General features: G+C 44.4%; 1 protein-coding gene across 1 annotated transcript in view; it reads left to right on the forward strand.

The window, feature by feature from the left end:
* Nucleotides 1-548: 548 nt before the first annotated feature.
* Nucleotides 549-16,659, forward strand: part of tradd (tnfrsf1a-associated via death domain) — a 65,203-nt gene continuing 49,092 nt past the window's right edge. The window contains exons 1-4 of the mRNA XM_084307722.1: nt 549-594; nt 5,878-5,964; nt 10,980-11,133; nt 13,182-13,501. Coding sequence (XP_084163848.1) covers nt 5,944-5,964; nt 10,980-11,133; nt 13,182-13,501 — 495 coding nt within the window. The 5' untranslated portion in view covers nt 549-594; nt 5,878-5,943. The remainder of the gene's footprint in view (nt 595-5,877; nt 5,965-10,979; nt 11,134-13,181; nt 13,502-16,659) is intronic.

The following is a 16,659-nucleotide window of genomic DNA, read 5'->3' on the forward strand; positions in this document are numbered from 1 at the left end:
TCATAATGATCATCATGATGGGGGACCCTGATGTAAACAAGACGAAAGTCTTTCTCAGGTCTGCATCCCCTTAACAATTGTGTGTATTGAGCCGTACTGTACTGTACCCATTCTGCAATCTGTTAATACACTTTTCAATCAATCAATGATATTATTGATCTACTACCGTGAAGGATCGAACTATGTCACTCAATAGGAGATAACGTTTCATATTAACGGTACTACTGTTGTTCAATTCGCGAACTCCACCCTCCACCTCTACTCTTTATTTGCAGCGAGTTACGCCCCGGACGCTGTCGTCTAACGTTAAAACGGTGTGTTTTATGTTTTTTATGTTTATTACCGGTTATATTATGTTTACGGTAACGGCTCCGGTTTACTGCAGCTTCTCTCCCACCCAGGGCCGAATGAAAATGTCCACCAATCACAACGAGGCGATGAGTGCTGAGCGATGAGCGCTGAGTTACCTTTAGCCAATCACAACGACTCCAGGTGAGCTGTCAGCCAATCAGGCGCAATTCGGCTGTTACTGGCCTCTGTGGGCGGGGCCTAAAGACGGAAGTTCCACCGAACCAAGTTGTTTTGTCCTGTGAGGTAAGTTGGTTAAATAGTCTAATAATGTTAATAATGTTCACACCAGTTGGCCATTCACACCACCGTTCAATGTCTATTTGAATTACATTTGTATCAAAACTAAAAAAAATCGCCACAATTATGTTTAACTAGCGATAGTTCTGCTTCTTTTCTTTTTGTAGCTTAACTTAGCTAAACTGTTACACTACTGTTATCCGTATAGCGTTAATGCATCGTACTGTCTGTCTGGTTGTTTGTCTGTTTCTGTATGTCTGTTATGAGTAAACCAACATAAATATATATCACATAACGACCAGAAAATAAATACTGAAACTTGTCCCGTCGAGATATGATGTTTATTTTTTTCTATTGGGGGGAGGCTGACAACATTAAACGTGACGTCACAGTTTCACCCAACAACAAAAAAAACATCCACAGAATGAATGAATGAATGAAAACTTTATTAACAGATTGCAGAATGGGTACAATACAGTACGGCTCAATACACACAATTGTTAAGGGGATGCAGACCAGAGAAAGACTTTCGTCTTGTTTACATCAGGGTCCCCCATTTTCAATTCATAGTGACATTTACGACATACTCAACATACATGACATCATGACATTTATGGCATAGGGACATACATGACATACAGGTATATAGTACTGTTACATTTGTGACATATATGATATGCAAATATACAGTACTGTCTGTTACCCATAGATCCTGACAGAGTATATACATATGATGGGGAGAAGACTGTACATTAGGAGAGGGTGGGTGGGAGAGAAATATACATACGGTGGGGAGAGAATATATACATGCGGTGGGGAGGAGACTGTCTATTAGGAGGTGGTGGGGGTTTGGACATTTACGGTGGCCAGTTTCGAATTGCAGCCTCCCGTAGGTGCTCTTTAAGAGCGGTTTTGAATGTGGGTAGGGATTCACATTCCTTTACAGCTGTGGGCAGGGCGTTCCACATTGTTGTGGCATAATTGCGAAACGTGTTCTCTCCAGGGAATCCCACACAAGTTGGCTTTTTTGGCAGTTGAGGCTGAATGTTGTTTTAAGCTCTAGATTATAACATAATCCTCCTATAGCTGGTGAACTAATCTCACCAGCATACTTTTAGAATAGCACATATATATGATTACGTTGTGGATGTTCCCTTGTTGGTCTGGTGGCCAAAACGTGCTCTGTATTAGTGTAATGTGGGGATATCTGCATGTAATCCAGGCCCAGATGATGCTCCCGCCTCCTGTAGAGACACGTCCCACTCACTGACCACCACGAACAGGAGCACGCCAGCCGCCCGCTGTGGGCCAACTTATCCCCAGAGAGGAGGGGATGTTCGCGTGAGGGGAGAGCACGGAGATTAATAAAAATGTGTGTTTATGTAATGATGATGAGGAGGAGTAAATAGGGCAGAGGCAGCGTGGAGGGATGAGTGTCTCTGTCTGTAATATGATAACGAATCGTTATCTTTTGGACAAACGCTTTGTTGTGCCACACATTTGAATCCTGATTGTGTTGTTTTGTAAGATTGTTGCTTGGTGGTCACGAGTCAATAATACTGGTGGTTGTTGTGAGTTTGTTCTTGTTTCTTGGTAATGACGTTGATTTGGGCTATGATGTCTGTTAGTGATGCAGTGTGCTGTCATAGTGAGTAATAGTGATGTCTGTTAGTGATGCAGCGTGCTGTCATAGTGAGTAATAGTGATGTCTGTTAGTGATGCAGCGACTGCTGTCATAGTGAGTAATAGTGATGTCTGTTAGTGATGCAGTGTGCTGTCATAGTGAGTAATAGTGATGTCTGTTAGTGATGCAGTGTGCTGTCATAGTGAGTAATAGTGATGTCTGTTAGTGATGCAGCGACTGCTGTCATAGTGAGTAATAGTGATGTCTGTTAGTGATGCAGCGTGCTGTCATAGTGAGTAATAGTGATGTCTGTTAGTGATGCAGCGTGCTGTCATAGTGAGTAATAGTGATGTCTGTTAGTGATGCAGCGTGCTGTCATAGTGAGTAATAGTGATGTCTGTTAGTGATGCAGCGTGCTGTCATAGTGAGTAATAGTGATGTCTGTTAGTGATGCAGCGTGCTGTCATAGTGAGTAATAGTGATGTCTATTAGTGATGCAGTGTGCTGTCATACTGAGTAATAGTGATGTCTGTTAGTGATGCAGCGTGCTGTCATAGTGAGTAATAGTGATGTCTATTAGTGATGCAGTGTGCTGTCAGTGAGTAATAGTGATGTCTATTAGTGATGCAGTGTGCTGTCATAGTGAGTAATAGTGATGTCTGTTAGTGAGTGTGACGCAGCGTGCTGTCATACTGAGTAATAGTGATGTCTGTTAGTGATGCAGCGTGCTGTCATACTGAGTAATAGTGATGTCTGTTAGTGATGCAGCGTGCTGTCATAGTGAGTAATAGTGATGTCTGTTAGTGATGCAGCGTGCTGTCATACTGAGTAATAGTGATGTCTATTAGTGATGCAGCATGCTGTCATAGTGAGTAATAGTGATGTCTATTAGTGATGCAGCATGCTGTCATAGTGAGTAATAGTGATGTATATTAGTGATGCAGCGTGCTGTCATAGTGAGTAATAGTGATGTCTGTTAGTGATGCTGTCATCATAGTGAGTAATAGTGATGTCTGTTAGTGATGCAGCGTGCTGTCATAGTGAGTAATAGTGATGTCTGTTAGTGATGCAGCGTGCTGTCATAGTGAGTAATAGTGATGTCTATTAGTGATGCAGTGTGCTGTCATAGTGAGTAATAGTGATGTCTGTTAGTGATGCTGTCATAGTGAGTAATAGTGATGTCTGTTAGTGATGCAGCGTGCTGTCATAGTGAGTAATAGTGATGTCTGTTAGTGATGCAGCGTGCTGTCATAGTGAGTAATAGTGATGTCTGTTAGTGATGCTGTCATAGTGAGTAATAGGGCGTAACAAAAAATATTGTTTGTTTCCCGTTGGTTGTCACTTAAGGCCCATGGGTAGGTAGGGAATTTATTTTATTTAATTTTTTTATTTTATTCTTTCCCACGGCGACTATGGATATAGGGAATTTCTTTATTTAATTAAAATGTTCACAACAACATGGATGCATGTACTCTGCCAGCATGTTTAATATCCATAATACTAAAGGTTTGACTAAGATTTCTATGAAACTTTATTCAAAAAAAAAAAATGGAATAACTTTATTTATTTATTTTTTTTATTTTTTATTTTTTTTTAAAAACTCATAAAATATATTGGGTCGCATTTAAATCGGCAGGGTTGGTCGGCAACCGGAAACAAACCATTATTTTTTTTAGGCCTAGTGATGTATATTAGTGATGCAGCATGCTGTCATACTGAGTAATAGTGATGCATAATTGTTTCAGTCACACCATCATGTCTCTGTATTGTAAGTTACTCTCCAGTGTTGAGCCTTGTGTTAAATCACTTGATTCCACTTGATGATCTACTGTCACTGTGCGTACGGGTGGTTGTGTGTCTAGTGACAAGAGCCTAATCGCCTGAGTGTCATAGTAAGGTCATTCATTCAAAGTCGGTTAAATTGCATAATTGATAGAACCGAAGGTGTAAAATACACGACACCCCACTGCTTTGTGGTTATATATTTTTAACCCTTTCACTATCGCACTACAAAGCGGTTAACCCTATCACTGCCACACTACAAAGTGTTAACCCTTTCACACTACCACACTACAAAGCATTAACCCTATCACTACCACACTACAAAGGGTTAACGCTTTCACTACCACACTTTATCACTACCACACTACCAAGTGTTAACCCTATCACTACCACACTACAAAGGGTTAACCCTATCACTACCACACTACAGACAGTTAACCATTTCACTACTAGTCCCCTACCACTGCACTTTTTACAGTCTTATTGTTGTCTCACTGTTCTGTCCTGTCTTGCACTTTACTTATAATTATTTATTTACTGTTGTATTGTTCTAAATTGTGAAACGCATGCACTGTAATCGTCAAAATCACGTTCCATTTGTACTGCAATATGGTGAATAAAGTAATCTGAATCTGAATCTGAATCTGAACCACACTACAAAGCGTTAACCATCTCACTACCACACTACAAAGTGTTAACCCTTTCACTACCACACTACAAATGGTTAACCCTATCACTACAACACGTTAACCCTATCACTACCACACTACAAAGGGTTCACCCTTTCACTACCACACTACAACACGTTAACCCTATCACTACCACACTACAAAGAGTTAACACTTTCACTACCACACTTTATCACTACCACACTACAAAGTGTTAACCCTATCACTACCACACTACAAAGCATTAACCCTATCACTACCACACTACAAAGGGTTAACCCTATCACTACCACACTACAAAGGGTTAACCCTATCACTACCACGCTACAAAGCGTTAACCATCTCACTACCACACTACAAAGCGTTAACCATCTCACTACCACACTACAAAGCGTTAACCCTTTCACTAACACTACAAAGCGTTAACCCTTTCACTGCCACACTACAAAGCGTTAACCCTTTTACTACCACACTACAAAGGGTTACCACTTTTCACTACCACACTAAAAAAGGGTTAACCTTCTGTAGTATGGTAGTGAAAGCGTTAACTCGTTGTAGTGAAAGGGTTAAGCATCTGTTATTCCCAACTACTGGTTTGATTGACACCCTGGTGTTACAACACTTCCAGGTATGATACTGTATGTATCTGTATGATACTGTACATATGATACTGTATTGTACGTTATATCATATTACATTATATAATCATAATATAATTAATTTGTATATTATATTAAACTATATTTACACTATATACAATTATATTATGGTACTATATTATATTGTATATAAGAATAGAATAGAAATACTTTTGCTATCATGTACTTACTATATATCTCATATCACATTATATATGTGTTCATACACTATTATGTACTATATACTATTATATATATACTATTATATACTGCAGGTATACTATACTGTAATGTGTACTGTAATGTGTACTATATGTATGCATGTAAATGACAAAGAAAAGAAATTAAACGTAAGTCTTCAGGGGTAGGGCCCGACCAGCCTAGTGCTTCTGCCCTTTTCGGACAATTGGACAATGCTGCAATAGCAGCTGGTAAAACTTTGGCGATTTATGGAATGACCGTTGTTATGTGTCCAAACCCCAAAATAAAAAATAACTGACCTGAACTGAACTGAACTACGTAGATGTCTGGTTCGTTGTTTGTGTGACTAATTCTCCTGGTTCTCGTTGTCGTGTAGGAAACGACAGGAAGTGGCATCGAGAAGAAGCCCTGTTCTGATCCCCATGAAAGGAATGCCCAGCTAATGGATGTGATGGATGAGAAGGTACTGAACGAATGATGACGATATTAACCTTCTGTGTTGTCGCAGTGAAATGGTTCACCATTTGGTAATGTGGTAGTGAAAGGGTTAAAGTTACCGGGTAGTCCTTCAGTGTAGGGCTGGACGGTATGTTCTAAAATCTATATCACGGTATAATTTGAAGCATAGACGATAACGGTATATATCACGGTATATTCATTTATCTTAAAATGTCTATATAAATGCTTCTGAAGGGGTAGAACACTGGTATGGCAGCTATTGCTGTACTATTACTAGGACAGAGGTACAGAGGTATTTTAAGAACATTTATTGTGCAAAACTGCAATAGAAAAATGCAAAACCTTTTCTCAAGTTACTTCCATCTCTGAAAAACACTTTTTTCATGAAATACAATCAAATCAAGCGGCACAATGTGAAAACAAAAACTACAGCAGGACAGGAGGTTTCTTTCCCTCAAACACAATACAACTCCAACATTAACTCCAAACTTAACTTTAGTGTACATGTTTGACAACATAGAGAGAGAGAGAACTGGTGCCACAGAGTCACGTTAGAACGTTAGCTTAGCGGCTAACGTGAGTTAGCTTAGTGGCTAACGTTAGCCCGTTGCTGTGCTAAAGCCAGCCTCCTCTCAGCCTCCTTAGCCAAATTGAAATGCCCAAACTATATGGCAAGGTCCGTGAACAAGTGGAGAAAAACTCAGTACAATTAAACACTATGCAACGACCACTGCAAACGCCGACGCCATTGCTGCTGCTGTGACTTAGCTGCTCTACCGGTCACAAGGTATAGTCAAAAATCCATACCGTAGCGCAAATTCATACCGTTTATACCGTCCACCCCTACTTCAGTGTGACACGGCTGCTGCTCACACCTTGTGCACTGTGAGCCGTTAGAACACAGTGAGGAGGGGGGCGCTCTAGTAGCACACCATGTATCGCACTGCGTCGCGAAGCGGCCGCCCCGGGTTCGCCTCCGCGTGATTTTTTTCCGTAGCCGCAGTTTGCGAAGACGCTCTCTGATTGGCTAGCCCGCGTACAGCGAAGACCCTCTCTGATTGGTTTAGCTCCGAAGGGCTCTGGGATAGAAATGTCCGCCTTGTACATATATATTCTCTGCTTCGAAGTGGTTATGCTTTGGCCCTCTTTCGAAGTGGGTTATGCTTAGAGTTATGGTTAGGGTTAGCCCTAACCCTAACTCTAAGCATAACCCAAATCAGAGAGCGTCTTCGCAAACTGCGGCTACGGAAAAAAATCACGCTTCGCTTCCCACTCCCGGTGACTCCCATTTGTCGCATGTCTTCCGCCTCTTCTCCCGCTCATCCTCTCCTCATCTGTCGGTCATGTCTGACCATGAAAGAGCGATAAACGCTAAAAAATTAATCTTAAAAAAAAAAGAATACAATGAGGAGCATTCCTACAAAAATCTAGTTTTTAATGTTGATAAAGGGTAAGTTACAAACATCCCTTGGCAGTTACTATGCAACAAAGACTTCTCACCATGAACACACCTGGTGTTAAATCAAGGCTTCGTTGATCAACTAATCAAGAGCACCTGCATCAATTAACTCCTGACAAACCACACGTGTCCAGTTCGTGTTTTACGGTTAGACATATTAAGGCCATGTCCACACGTATCTGGATCTTTTGCAAAACGGATATTCTCATGCTCTGTTTAAAAAAAAAAATCCTCGTCCACACGACAGTGTTAAAAAAAAAAAAAAAAAATCCAGACGCAAACACATAAACGCATATAAATTGCTCCAACAAGCATGCGGGCCAGTAGGTGGCGATAAGCGATATCTCAAATACCATAGCGGTACAGAGCGGACAGGACAACTGAGAAACAATAGGAATTGTCCATTGGTTCACCCAGCCCACGTGACCATTCCTAGCATTTCCATTGGCTATATTGACATACATAGATGATAAATAGATAGATATAGCGGAGGGCTGTACAGTGCGACATATATATCGCACGTGCTACAGCAACAGCGGTCTGTGCGATGGATGGATTTACTTCAATAGCACTGGTGCGATAGGGATTCGGTTCATATAGATACTCTTATTTTGAAAATCCTGTAGCGGGTCTCATTTCTGCCCACGCGCAGCTCCAGCTATAATAACTAGGCTCGACAGCTAGCAACGTTCAGGTGCATATGATACTCTTATTTTGAAAAAACTCTTGTGACAACTCGACGAGTCATATCCGCCCTATCCGTGCTTCTGCAAGCAGAGCAGCGCGTTGGTCGGTTGGTGTTTTTTTTCTTCTCGCAACGGGTCAAATGCATCTACATGCTTTGCACCGTCGCCATTCCTTTATGTGCACATCGCCCGAAATTTACGTTTATGTACCATTACAATCACTACAACGTTAGCAAGCTAACAAGCTAATCCTGATCAGAGGCAGAGGCGCAGAGCCAGCAGACACAGCTTCCCTGTGTGACAGTGTGTGTGTGCGTTTGGAAAGACGATGAAGTCACTAGTCAGGACTCGGGACAGGAGTATATTATAGTAAACTGAGGATGGACAGATAATGTTGATATTCAAATATAAACAAGTTTCGAGAGGAGTGGAAGTTTGAAGACAGACTAGACTACAATATGATGCGGGGGTGGTGAGTTGAAACAGTGTGTGTGTGTGAATGAATTAATGAAAACTTTATTTAACAGATTGCAGAATGGGTACAGTACAGTACGGCTCAATACACACAATTGTTAAGGGGATGCAGACCAGAGAAAGACTTCCGTCTTGTTTACATCAGGGTCCCCCATTGTGTGTGTGTGTCCCAACCGACCCCACTTCTATGTTTCAATAAATTATTTGCATTTAAAACTATTAACGCTGACTCATTCCTTCAGTCCACTAAAAATTATGCTAATATTCCTTATGTTGTTTATGATATTAATTGAAAATAACATATGAGAGTATCATAGTAATAATAACACATGGCGATATACTAAATGACAGCCAAACATGGCACTGCAACTAAATAACACAAATACAATAGGCACATTTGTGACTGTTACAAATATAACACGTTTTATACTTGTGCTACAAGATTTTGGCCTGTGCTACAAAACTATCAACCTCTGTAGCACCAGTGCTATGTGCAAAAAAAGTTAACGTACAGCCCTTGGCTTAGATGCAGTCCAGAGGAAACAACCGATCTAGATATGTCACGATTCAATGCTTTACTTCTGCGCACTGGGCGACGGAGAGATACAATGTCAATGTTGAGATCACAATCTCCCGAATATGAAACAAAATATGGCGAGGCTTATCACAAACTGGTCCAAAGATATTTAATGTTTTGCTAAACATGTCTAGTGTTGCGCCCGGCTTTAGACCAAATAGTTAATTCTAAATGTAGTTAATAGACGTCAGACAGAAGAGCCGCGTCTGCACCTGATGGGCTGATGTTGTGGAGAGTTGAGGATGTTGGCGTCACGCGTGAGTGGTCCCAGGATGACCTGATGACATCATTAGTTGAATAGTTACTGTACAGGAATTACAGGAATCATTTGAATATATGCGAGTTACTTACGTGAATACGTGAATATAGCTTGCCCGTGGACACAAACAAACCTTCGTACGCATTAACAGCTCCGTCTTTTAATACACACTTATAGCATACAGTAAAAGACGGAGCTGTTAATGCGTATGAAGGTTTGTGTCCACGGGAAAGCTATATTCACGTATTCATGTAACTTGCACAGCTTGTACAGTAACTATTCAACTAATAATGTTATTAGGTCATCCTGGGACCACTCAAGCGTGATGCCAAATAAGCGGACAACGAAAAAGAACGTCACTCGCCACTTAAATAAATCAAAAGCGTGTATTTAACAACCTCAAAAACGTTCGAAACACGGTTTATATGATTAACTTAATAAATAAACAAAAACGAAAAGTCTACTTATGTCAACGAAAATGTCCAGTAGGCCTAACTAAATAACAGATACATCTCCGTTACACGCAAGCAGCGTCTGATGGCCGAATCTGTCAGACGGCACTGGAGTGGATATATACAGTACTACTGTTACATCCAGACATTTATGATACAAGATATACAAATATACAGTACTACTGTTACATCCAGACATTTATGATACAAGATACACAAATATACAGTACTACTTAAGAGGCAGAGATCAATAAAAGAAAATATATACAGAAGAAACTGTACATGGTGGTATTTCATTCTGCCATTTCAGCACCAGGCGCTGTCCAACAGTCCAACAACAGTCTGAGCTATTGCGTAGTGAGCTGTGACGTCATCGTTTATCTAGAGTAGACTGTGCGTTTACTGTGGCGACACGGATCCACTGAACCGACATTTTGGAAAATCTTCACTTTGAAAATGCGTTTTCGAAAGTCTCCGTTTATGTTTCTGAAAACACAGTTTGCGTGTGGATGAAAGGCCCAAACGTGGAAGAAAATGTGCGTTTTGCAAAAGATCTGGATTTGTGTGGACATGGCCTAAATGTAGTGCTGAATTATTGTGACACATGTGAAATAGTGAAATATAGACAAACCAAACTACAAACTTGCTCAACAATTTACAATAAAACATGAACTCAGTCCATGTTCCATGATGTGTTGTTGTACATCCAGGTGCGTTATGTCCTCCTTGCCTAGTAAGTTATATTTCTGCCATTAGAATGAATCCCTTACCTTCGCGTGGGGTATGTCTGGGAGCGTTGCATTCATTTATTTAAAATGTTTTGGACTTCATGGTGTTTTTGTTTTGTTCTTGATTTATTGTGATGTTTCTTCTTGTTTAAAGAAGACGTGTCCGGCCCATGGGGACATTAACGTGTGTTGTCGGACGACTCGGAACCTTACAGATACATTTGATTTGATCCCTGAATGACACCAACCTAGCATCCCATCACATGGGGCTCTTTATCCCAGTTGACTTGGAGGAGTAAAAAGATTAGGACTTATTTGTTTCCAGGGTGTGTTTTTGTTGGGGTGCACGTGTTCAGCTGTTGTATCCTCTTACCGTCACCTCAGAGAATGGTGGAGAGGCCAGTGTCTCCCGGACCGTGGACCGGATGTGGGGTCATCTTCCTGAGGTCCTCGTGTCCCGCGGTGGACCTGCTCTCGCTCTATAAAGACCAGCGTGGCAAGTTCATCGTGTTCAAAGTCATCAAGCTGACACTGAGTGGTAAGCCCCCCGACACACTCTGCTAAGACCCGGTAAGCCCCCCGACACACTCTGCTAAGACCCGGTAAGCCCCCCGACACACTCTGCTAAGACCCGGTAAGCCCCCCGACACACTCTGCTAAGACCCGGTAAGCCCCCCCGACACACTCTGCTAAGACCTGGTAAGCCCCGACACACTCGGCTAAGACCCGGTAAGCCCCGACACACTCTGCTAAGACCCGGTAAGCCCTGACACTCTGCTAAGACCCGGTAAGCCCGACACACTCGGCTAAGACCCGGTAAGCCCCGACACACTCTGCTAAGACCCGGTAAGCCCTGACACTCTGCTAAGACCCGGTAAGCCCCCCGACACACACTCGGCTAAGACCCGGTAAGCCCCGACACACTCTGCTAAGACCCGGTAAGCCCTGACACACTCTGCTAAGACCCGGTAAGCCCCCCGACACACTCTGCTAAGACCCGGTAAGCCCCGACACACTCTGCTAAGACCCGGTAAGCCCCCCGACACACTCTAAGACCCGGTAAGCCCCCCGACACACTCTGCTAAGACCCGGTAAGCCCCCCGACACACTCTGCTAAGACCTGGTAAGCCCTGACACACTCTGCTAAGACCCGGTAAGCCCCCCGACACACTCTGCTAAGACCCGGTAAGCCCCGACACACTCTGCTAAGACCCGGTAAGCCCCGACACACTCTGCTAAGACCCGGTAAGCCCCCCGACACACTGCTAAGACCCGGTAAGCCCCGACACACTCTGCTAAGACCCGGTAAGCCCCCGACACACTCTGCTAAGACCCGGTAAGCCCCCCGACACACTCTGCTAAGACCCGGTAAGCCCCGACACACTCTGCTAAGACCCGGTAAGCCCCCCGACACACTCTGCTAAGACCCGGTAAGCCCCGACACACTCTGCTAAGACCCGGTAAGCCCCCCGACACACTCTGCTAAGACCCGGTAAGCCCCGACACACTCTGCTAAGACCCGGTAAGCCCCCGACACACTCTGCTAAGACCCGGTAAGCCCCCCGACACACTCTGCTAAGACCCGGTAAGCCCCGACACACTGCTAAGACCCGGTAAGCCCCCCGACACACTCTGCTAAGACCCGGTAAGCCCCGACACACTCTGACCCGGTAAGCCCCCCGACACACTCTGCTAAGACCCGGTAAGCCCCCGACACACTCTGCTAAGACCTGGTAAGCCCCGACACACACTCTGCTAAGACCCGGTAAGCCCCGACACACACTCTGCTAAGACCCGGTAAGCCCCGACACACACTCTGCTAAGACCCGGTAAGCCCAGACACACTCTGCTAAGACCCGGTAAGCCCCGACACACTCTGCTAAGACCTGGTAAGCCCCCGACACACTCTGCTAAGACCCGGTAAGCCCCGACACACAGCTAAGACCCGGTAAGCCCCCGACACACTGCTAAGACCCGGTAAGCCCCCCGACACACTCTACTAAGACCCGGTAAGCCCCCCGACACACTGCTAAGACCCGGTAAGCCCCCGACACACTGCTAAGACCCGGTAAGCCCCCGACACACTGCTAAGACCCGGTAAGCCCCCCGACACACTCTGCTAAGACCCGGTAAGCCCCGACACACTCTGCTAAGACCCGGTAAGCCCCCCGACACACACTGCTAAGACCCGGTAAGCCCCGACACACTCTGCTAAGACCCGGTAAGCCCCCCGACACACACTGCTAAGACCCGGTAAGCCCCCGACACACTCTGCTAAGACCCGGTAAGCCCCCCCGACACACTCTGCTAAGACCCGGTAAGCCCCGACACACTCTGCTAAGACCCGGTAAGCCCCGACACACTCTGCTAAGACCCGGTAAGCCCTGACACACTCTGCTAAGACCCGGTAAGCCCCCGACACACTCTGCTAAGACCCGGTAAGCCCTGACACACTCTGCTAAGACCCGGTAAGCCCTGACACACTCTGCTAAGACCCCGGTGTGACTGCGCACCGTGTTGATCCAGGTATTAAACGTGTATTCGCTTGGAGAACCACGTCCACTGATCCGTATCTCCCGCTGCCAGACTCCGTGGGCGGCCTGGGCGGCTACGAGATCCTGAAGCTGCACGACGCCGACCCCCTTCTGGGCGTGGAGGTGAAGTTCATGGAGGCGGCGGCGTGTCGGAGGTTCCTGGAGAGTTACGGCTCCGGAGCCGTGCGCCTGTCCCTCTGCCAACACGCCTGCCGCCTGCTCGCCGCCCTGCAGGACGTGGGCATGGAGACGCGGCAGCTCGCCGCCCTGCAGGACTTCACCGTGGAGACGCAGCTGAAGGCCGGAGCCCACACTCTGGACCACTGTCTGGACGACATGGAGCTCTGCCTGCAGCACGTCCACTTCTCTCAGGTGGGAGGAGTCAGCTTCACTGCAGCACGTCCACTTCTGTCAGGTGGGAGGAGTCAGCGCTGCACTGGCTTTAGATGGAGGGAGGGAGGGAGGGATATACAGATATACAGATAGACAGATATACAGATATATACAGATATACAGATAGACAGATATACAGATATATACAGATATACAGATAGACAGATATACAGATATATACAGATATACAGATAGACAGATATACAGATATATACAGTGTAACTGCCCCCCGGCTTGGTGTTGAAATAAAGATGCGGTTATGTTTCGTACAGATGCTTTTATTTATTTTCTCTTTTGCATTTCAGCTTAGCAGTACTGTAGCTTTTCTTTGGTAGTTTGTCGTTTGTACAGGTAGTGACGGTTGCCTCATTTGCTCCGTTTGCACCCCGTTTGCACCCCGTTTGCACCGTGAAAACTGCATAGGACAGTCAAACAAACATACAATTAGTTACATAGTTCACAGTTCAATATTGTTCACATGTTGTTCATTATTATACCAACGTGTTCAAACAAACAATTGCATTCAAAGATATTTAAAGGTGAACTCGTCTTCCATAACAAAGGCACTCAGGGAAAAACAATGATAAATAATAACGTTACTTGTCCGGCAGCAGGTGCCTTTGATTAGAAGCTACTCCGTGAGTGCACCACTTTATATGTTTATAAATGTTTGGCGGTTACACACATAAATATACAACAACATATCTTCAACAACAGTAATAATAATAATACATTTGAGTGTTCGACATACCTTATTCCGCTTTACCAAGGGTAGTTATTTAACTGGAGTAAGGTTCTTCTATCATACATAATTCGCTGCCTGCTCCGTCGTTTGTCTCTGAGTTACTTCCGCCTTGGTCACACAGGAAGCTGTGACCTTTATACTATAGGAAAGACGAGCTCTGCCCCCATGTGGACACGAAATTAAAATGCACAAGTGGCTCCGAAATATTCTTTTCTTAAATAGATAAATAGAGAGCTCAGTATTCTGAGCCAATACAGAGAAGTTGATCATCTAGACCAACGCAAATCAAAGCTTACTGACAGTAAAGATGATAGGCATCTTTACCCTTGGCGGTCAGTTACACTCCCACCAAATCCTGCTATGACGGATAAGCACAAAACAATTAATTTAGTCATACAGGATTTCCTTTTAGATTTCACATAGCATCAAAATAATACAATTCAAGCGTTTCTATACTAATTACTCTCGAGGAGGAGTACCAATTTCTGGATCGGTCGCTCGAGGACTGAAGGTCTGGTAGAGTGATCTTTTCGCTCCCCAGTCTGTATTTTTACTCGACGTACTAGACCGTCGCTCTCTTGAGTGGCTTCGACGACCCGACATAGTTGCCACTGGCTTCTTGGCAGGTTACTGTCCTTGAGGATGACTATGTCGTTCACCTTGAGGTTACGCCGTGGTACGTGCCACTTCTGGCGTGTAGAAATGTTCAGGAGGTATTCCTTCTTCCAGCGGCTCCAGAATTGTTCGATTAGGTACTGGACTCAGCACCATCTCTTGGTTGCATACATGTCCTCTTTAACAAATCTCCCAGGGGGTGGAAGAGCGATTTTAGACTTCATCATGACGAGATGGTTTGGTGTTAAGGGTTCTAGCGCCATAGGATCGTTGATACCATCTACTGTCAGTGGTCGGCTGTTTACAATAGCTGTAGCTTCATAGAAGAGTGTTCTAAGGGAGGCGTCATCAAGTCTGCCTGGACACAGAGCGATAGTGGCGTTCAGCACATTTCTTACTGTCCTGATTTGACGTTCCCAGACACCACCTGCATGGCTGACGGATGGAGCGTTGAAGACAAATTCACACTGTTTCTCTGCTAGAAAGATCTCCAGTAAACTGGCGTCACATTGTTTGAGTGCTTCTTTAAACTGGTTTCTAGCTCCCACGAAGTTAGTACCGTGGTCTCAATGAAGTTGCCGAACAGCTCCTCTGAGGCTGATGAAGCATCTCAAGGCGTTAATGAATGAGTCTGTTGATAAGTCTTCAAGCATCTCGATGTGGACAGCTTGTGAAGCTAGGCAAGTTAGTATCAGGCCATACCTTTTGTACTCCTTTCGAGCCTTTTTAATCAGGAAGGGGCCGAAGCAGTCCATGCCACTGTATGAGAAAGGCGGTGAGTCTTCCACACGCTCTTTAGGGAGTTCAGCCATTTGCTGCTCTTCAGTAGGTCGTCGGAGTTTCCTGCATCATACACAGTTGTGAATCAGCTTGGCTACTAATTTGCTCCCACCAATGACCCAGAATCCATTTGCTCTCAGTTCCATTTGGGTTTGACTTCGGCCTTGGTGACAAACTTGAGCGTGGTGATGAGCCGTAATTAGCTTGGTGATAGGGCTGTCTTTTGGCAAAATGATGGGATGTTTCATTTCTTGACTAAGGGATGAGCGTCTCAATCTTCCACCCACACAGAGAAGTTCTCGATGCAGAATTGGATCAAGGGAATGAAGAGCACTTGAACTTGGAAGAGCATCTCCTTCCTGGCATCTCTTAATTTCCTGAGAGAAGGCTTGCTGCTGGACAAGCTTGATCACTATTTTGGCAGCTCTTTCTCGTTCTTCGACTGTCACCAGTTTGGTGTTGTGTACTTTTCCCGATCCCAGCCTCTTGATTCTTGCGACTACTTTCAGGATATTTGACCATGAAGAGATCTGATTTAGGCGAATTAGAATGTCTGTACAACTGTTAACTTTGGTTGTGAAAGCTTGGACAGCCTTAACCTCAGGATCGCCTACGAGTAGGTCTGCGAAGGGATTCAGTTTGGGATGTACTTCTTGCTCCCAGAGAAATGTAGGACCTGACATCCAGTTTGTTGAAGGAATGTGAGATGCCTGAAGGCCTCTGGAGGCATGATCTGCCGGGTTCTCTGCTGTTTCGATATAGTGCCATTTACTTGGGTCAGTGTTTTCTCTTATCAGTTGGACTCTGTTCGCGACGAACACATGGAACCTTCTTGCCTCATTATTGATGTAGCCCAGAACTACTTGTGAATCTGTCCAGAAGAATTCTTCATCGATCTTCATCTGCAGTTCTCTTTTCAGCAACACACTTAATTTGGTTGCGACCACTGCCGCTGAGAGCTCTAGTCGTGGGATGCTTGAGACCTTTGTGGGTGATA

This window comes from Notolepis coatsorum (genome assembly GCF_963971535.1).
Source record: "Notolepis coatsorum genome assembly, chromosome: 2".
In the NCBI taxonomy this organism is placed as follows: Eukaryota; Metazoa; Chordata; class Actinopteri; order Aulopiformes; family Paralepididae; genus Notolepis; species Notolepis coatsorum.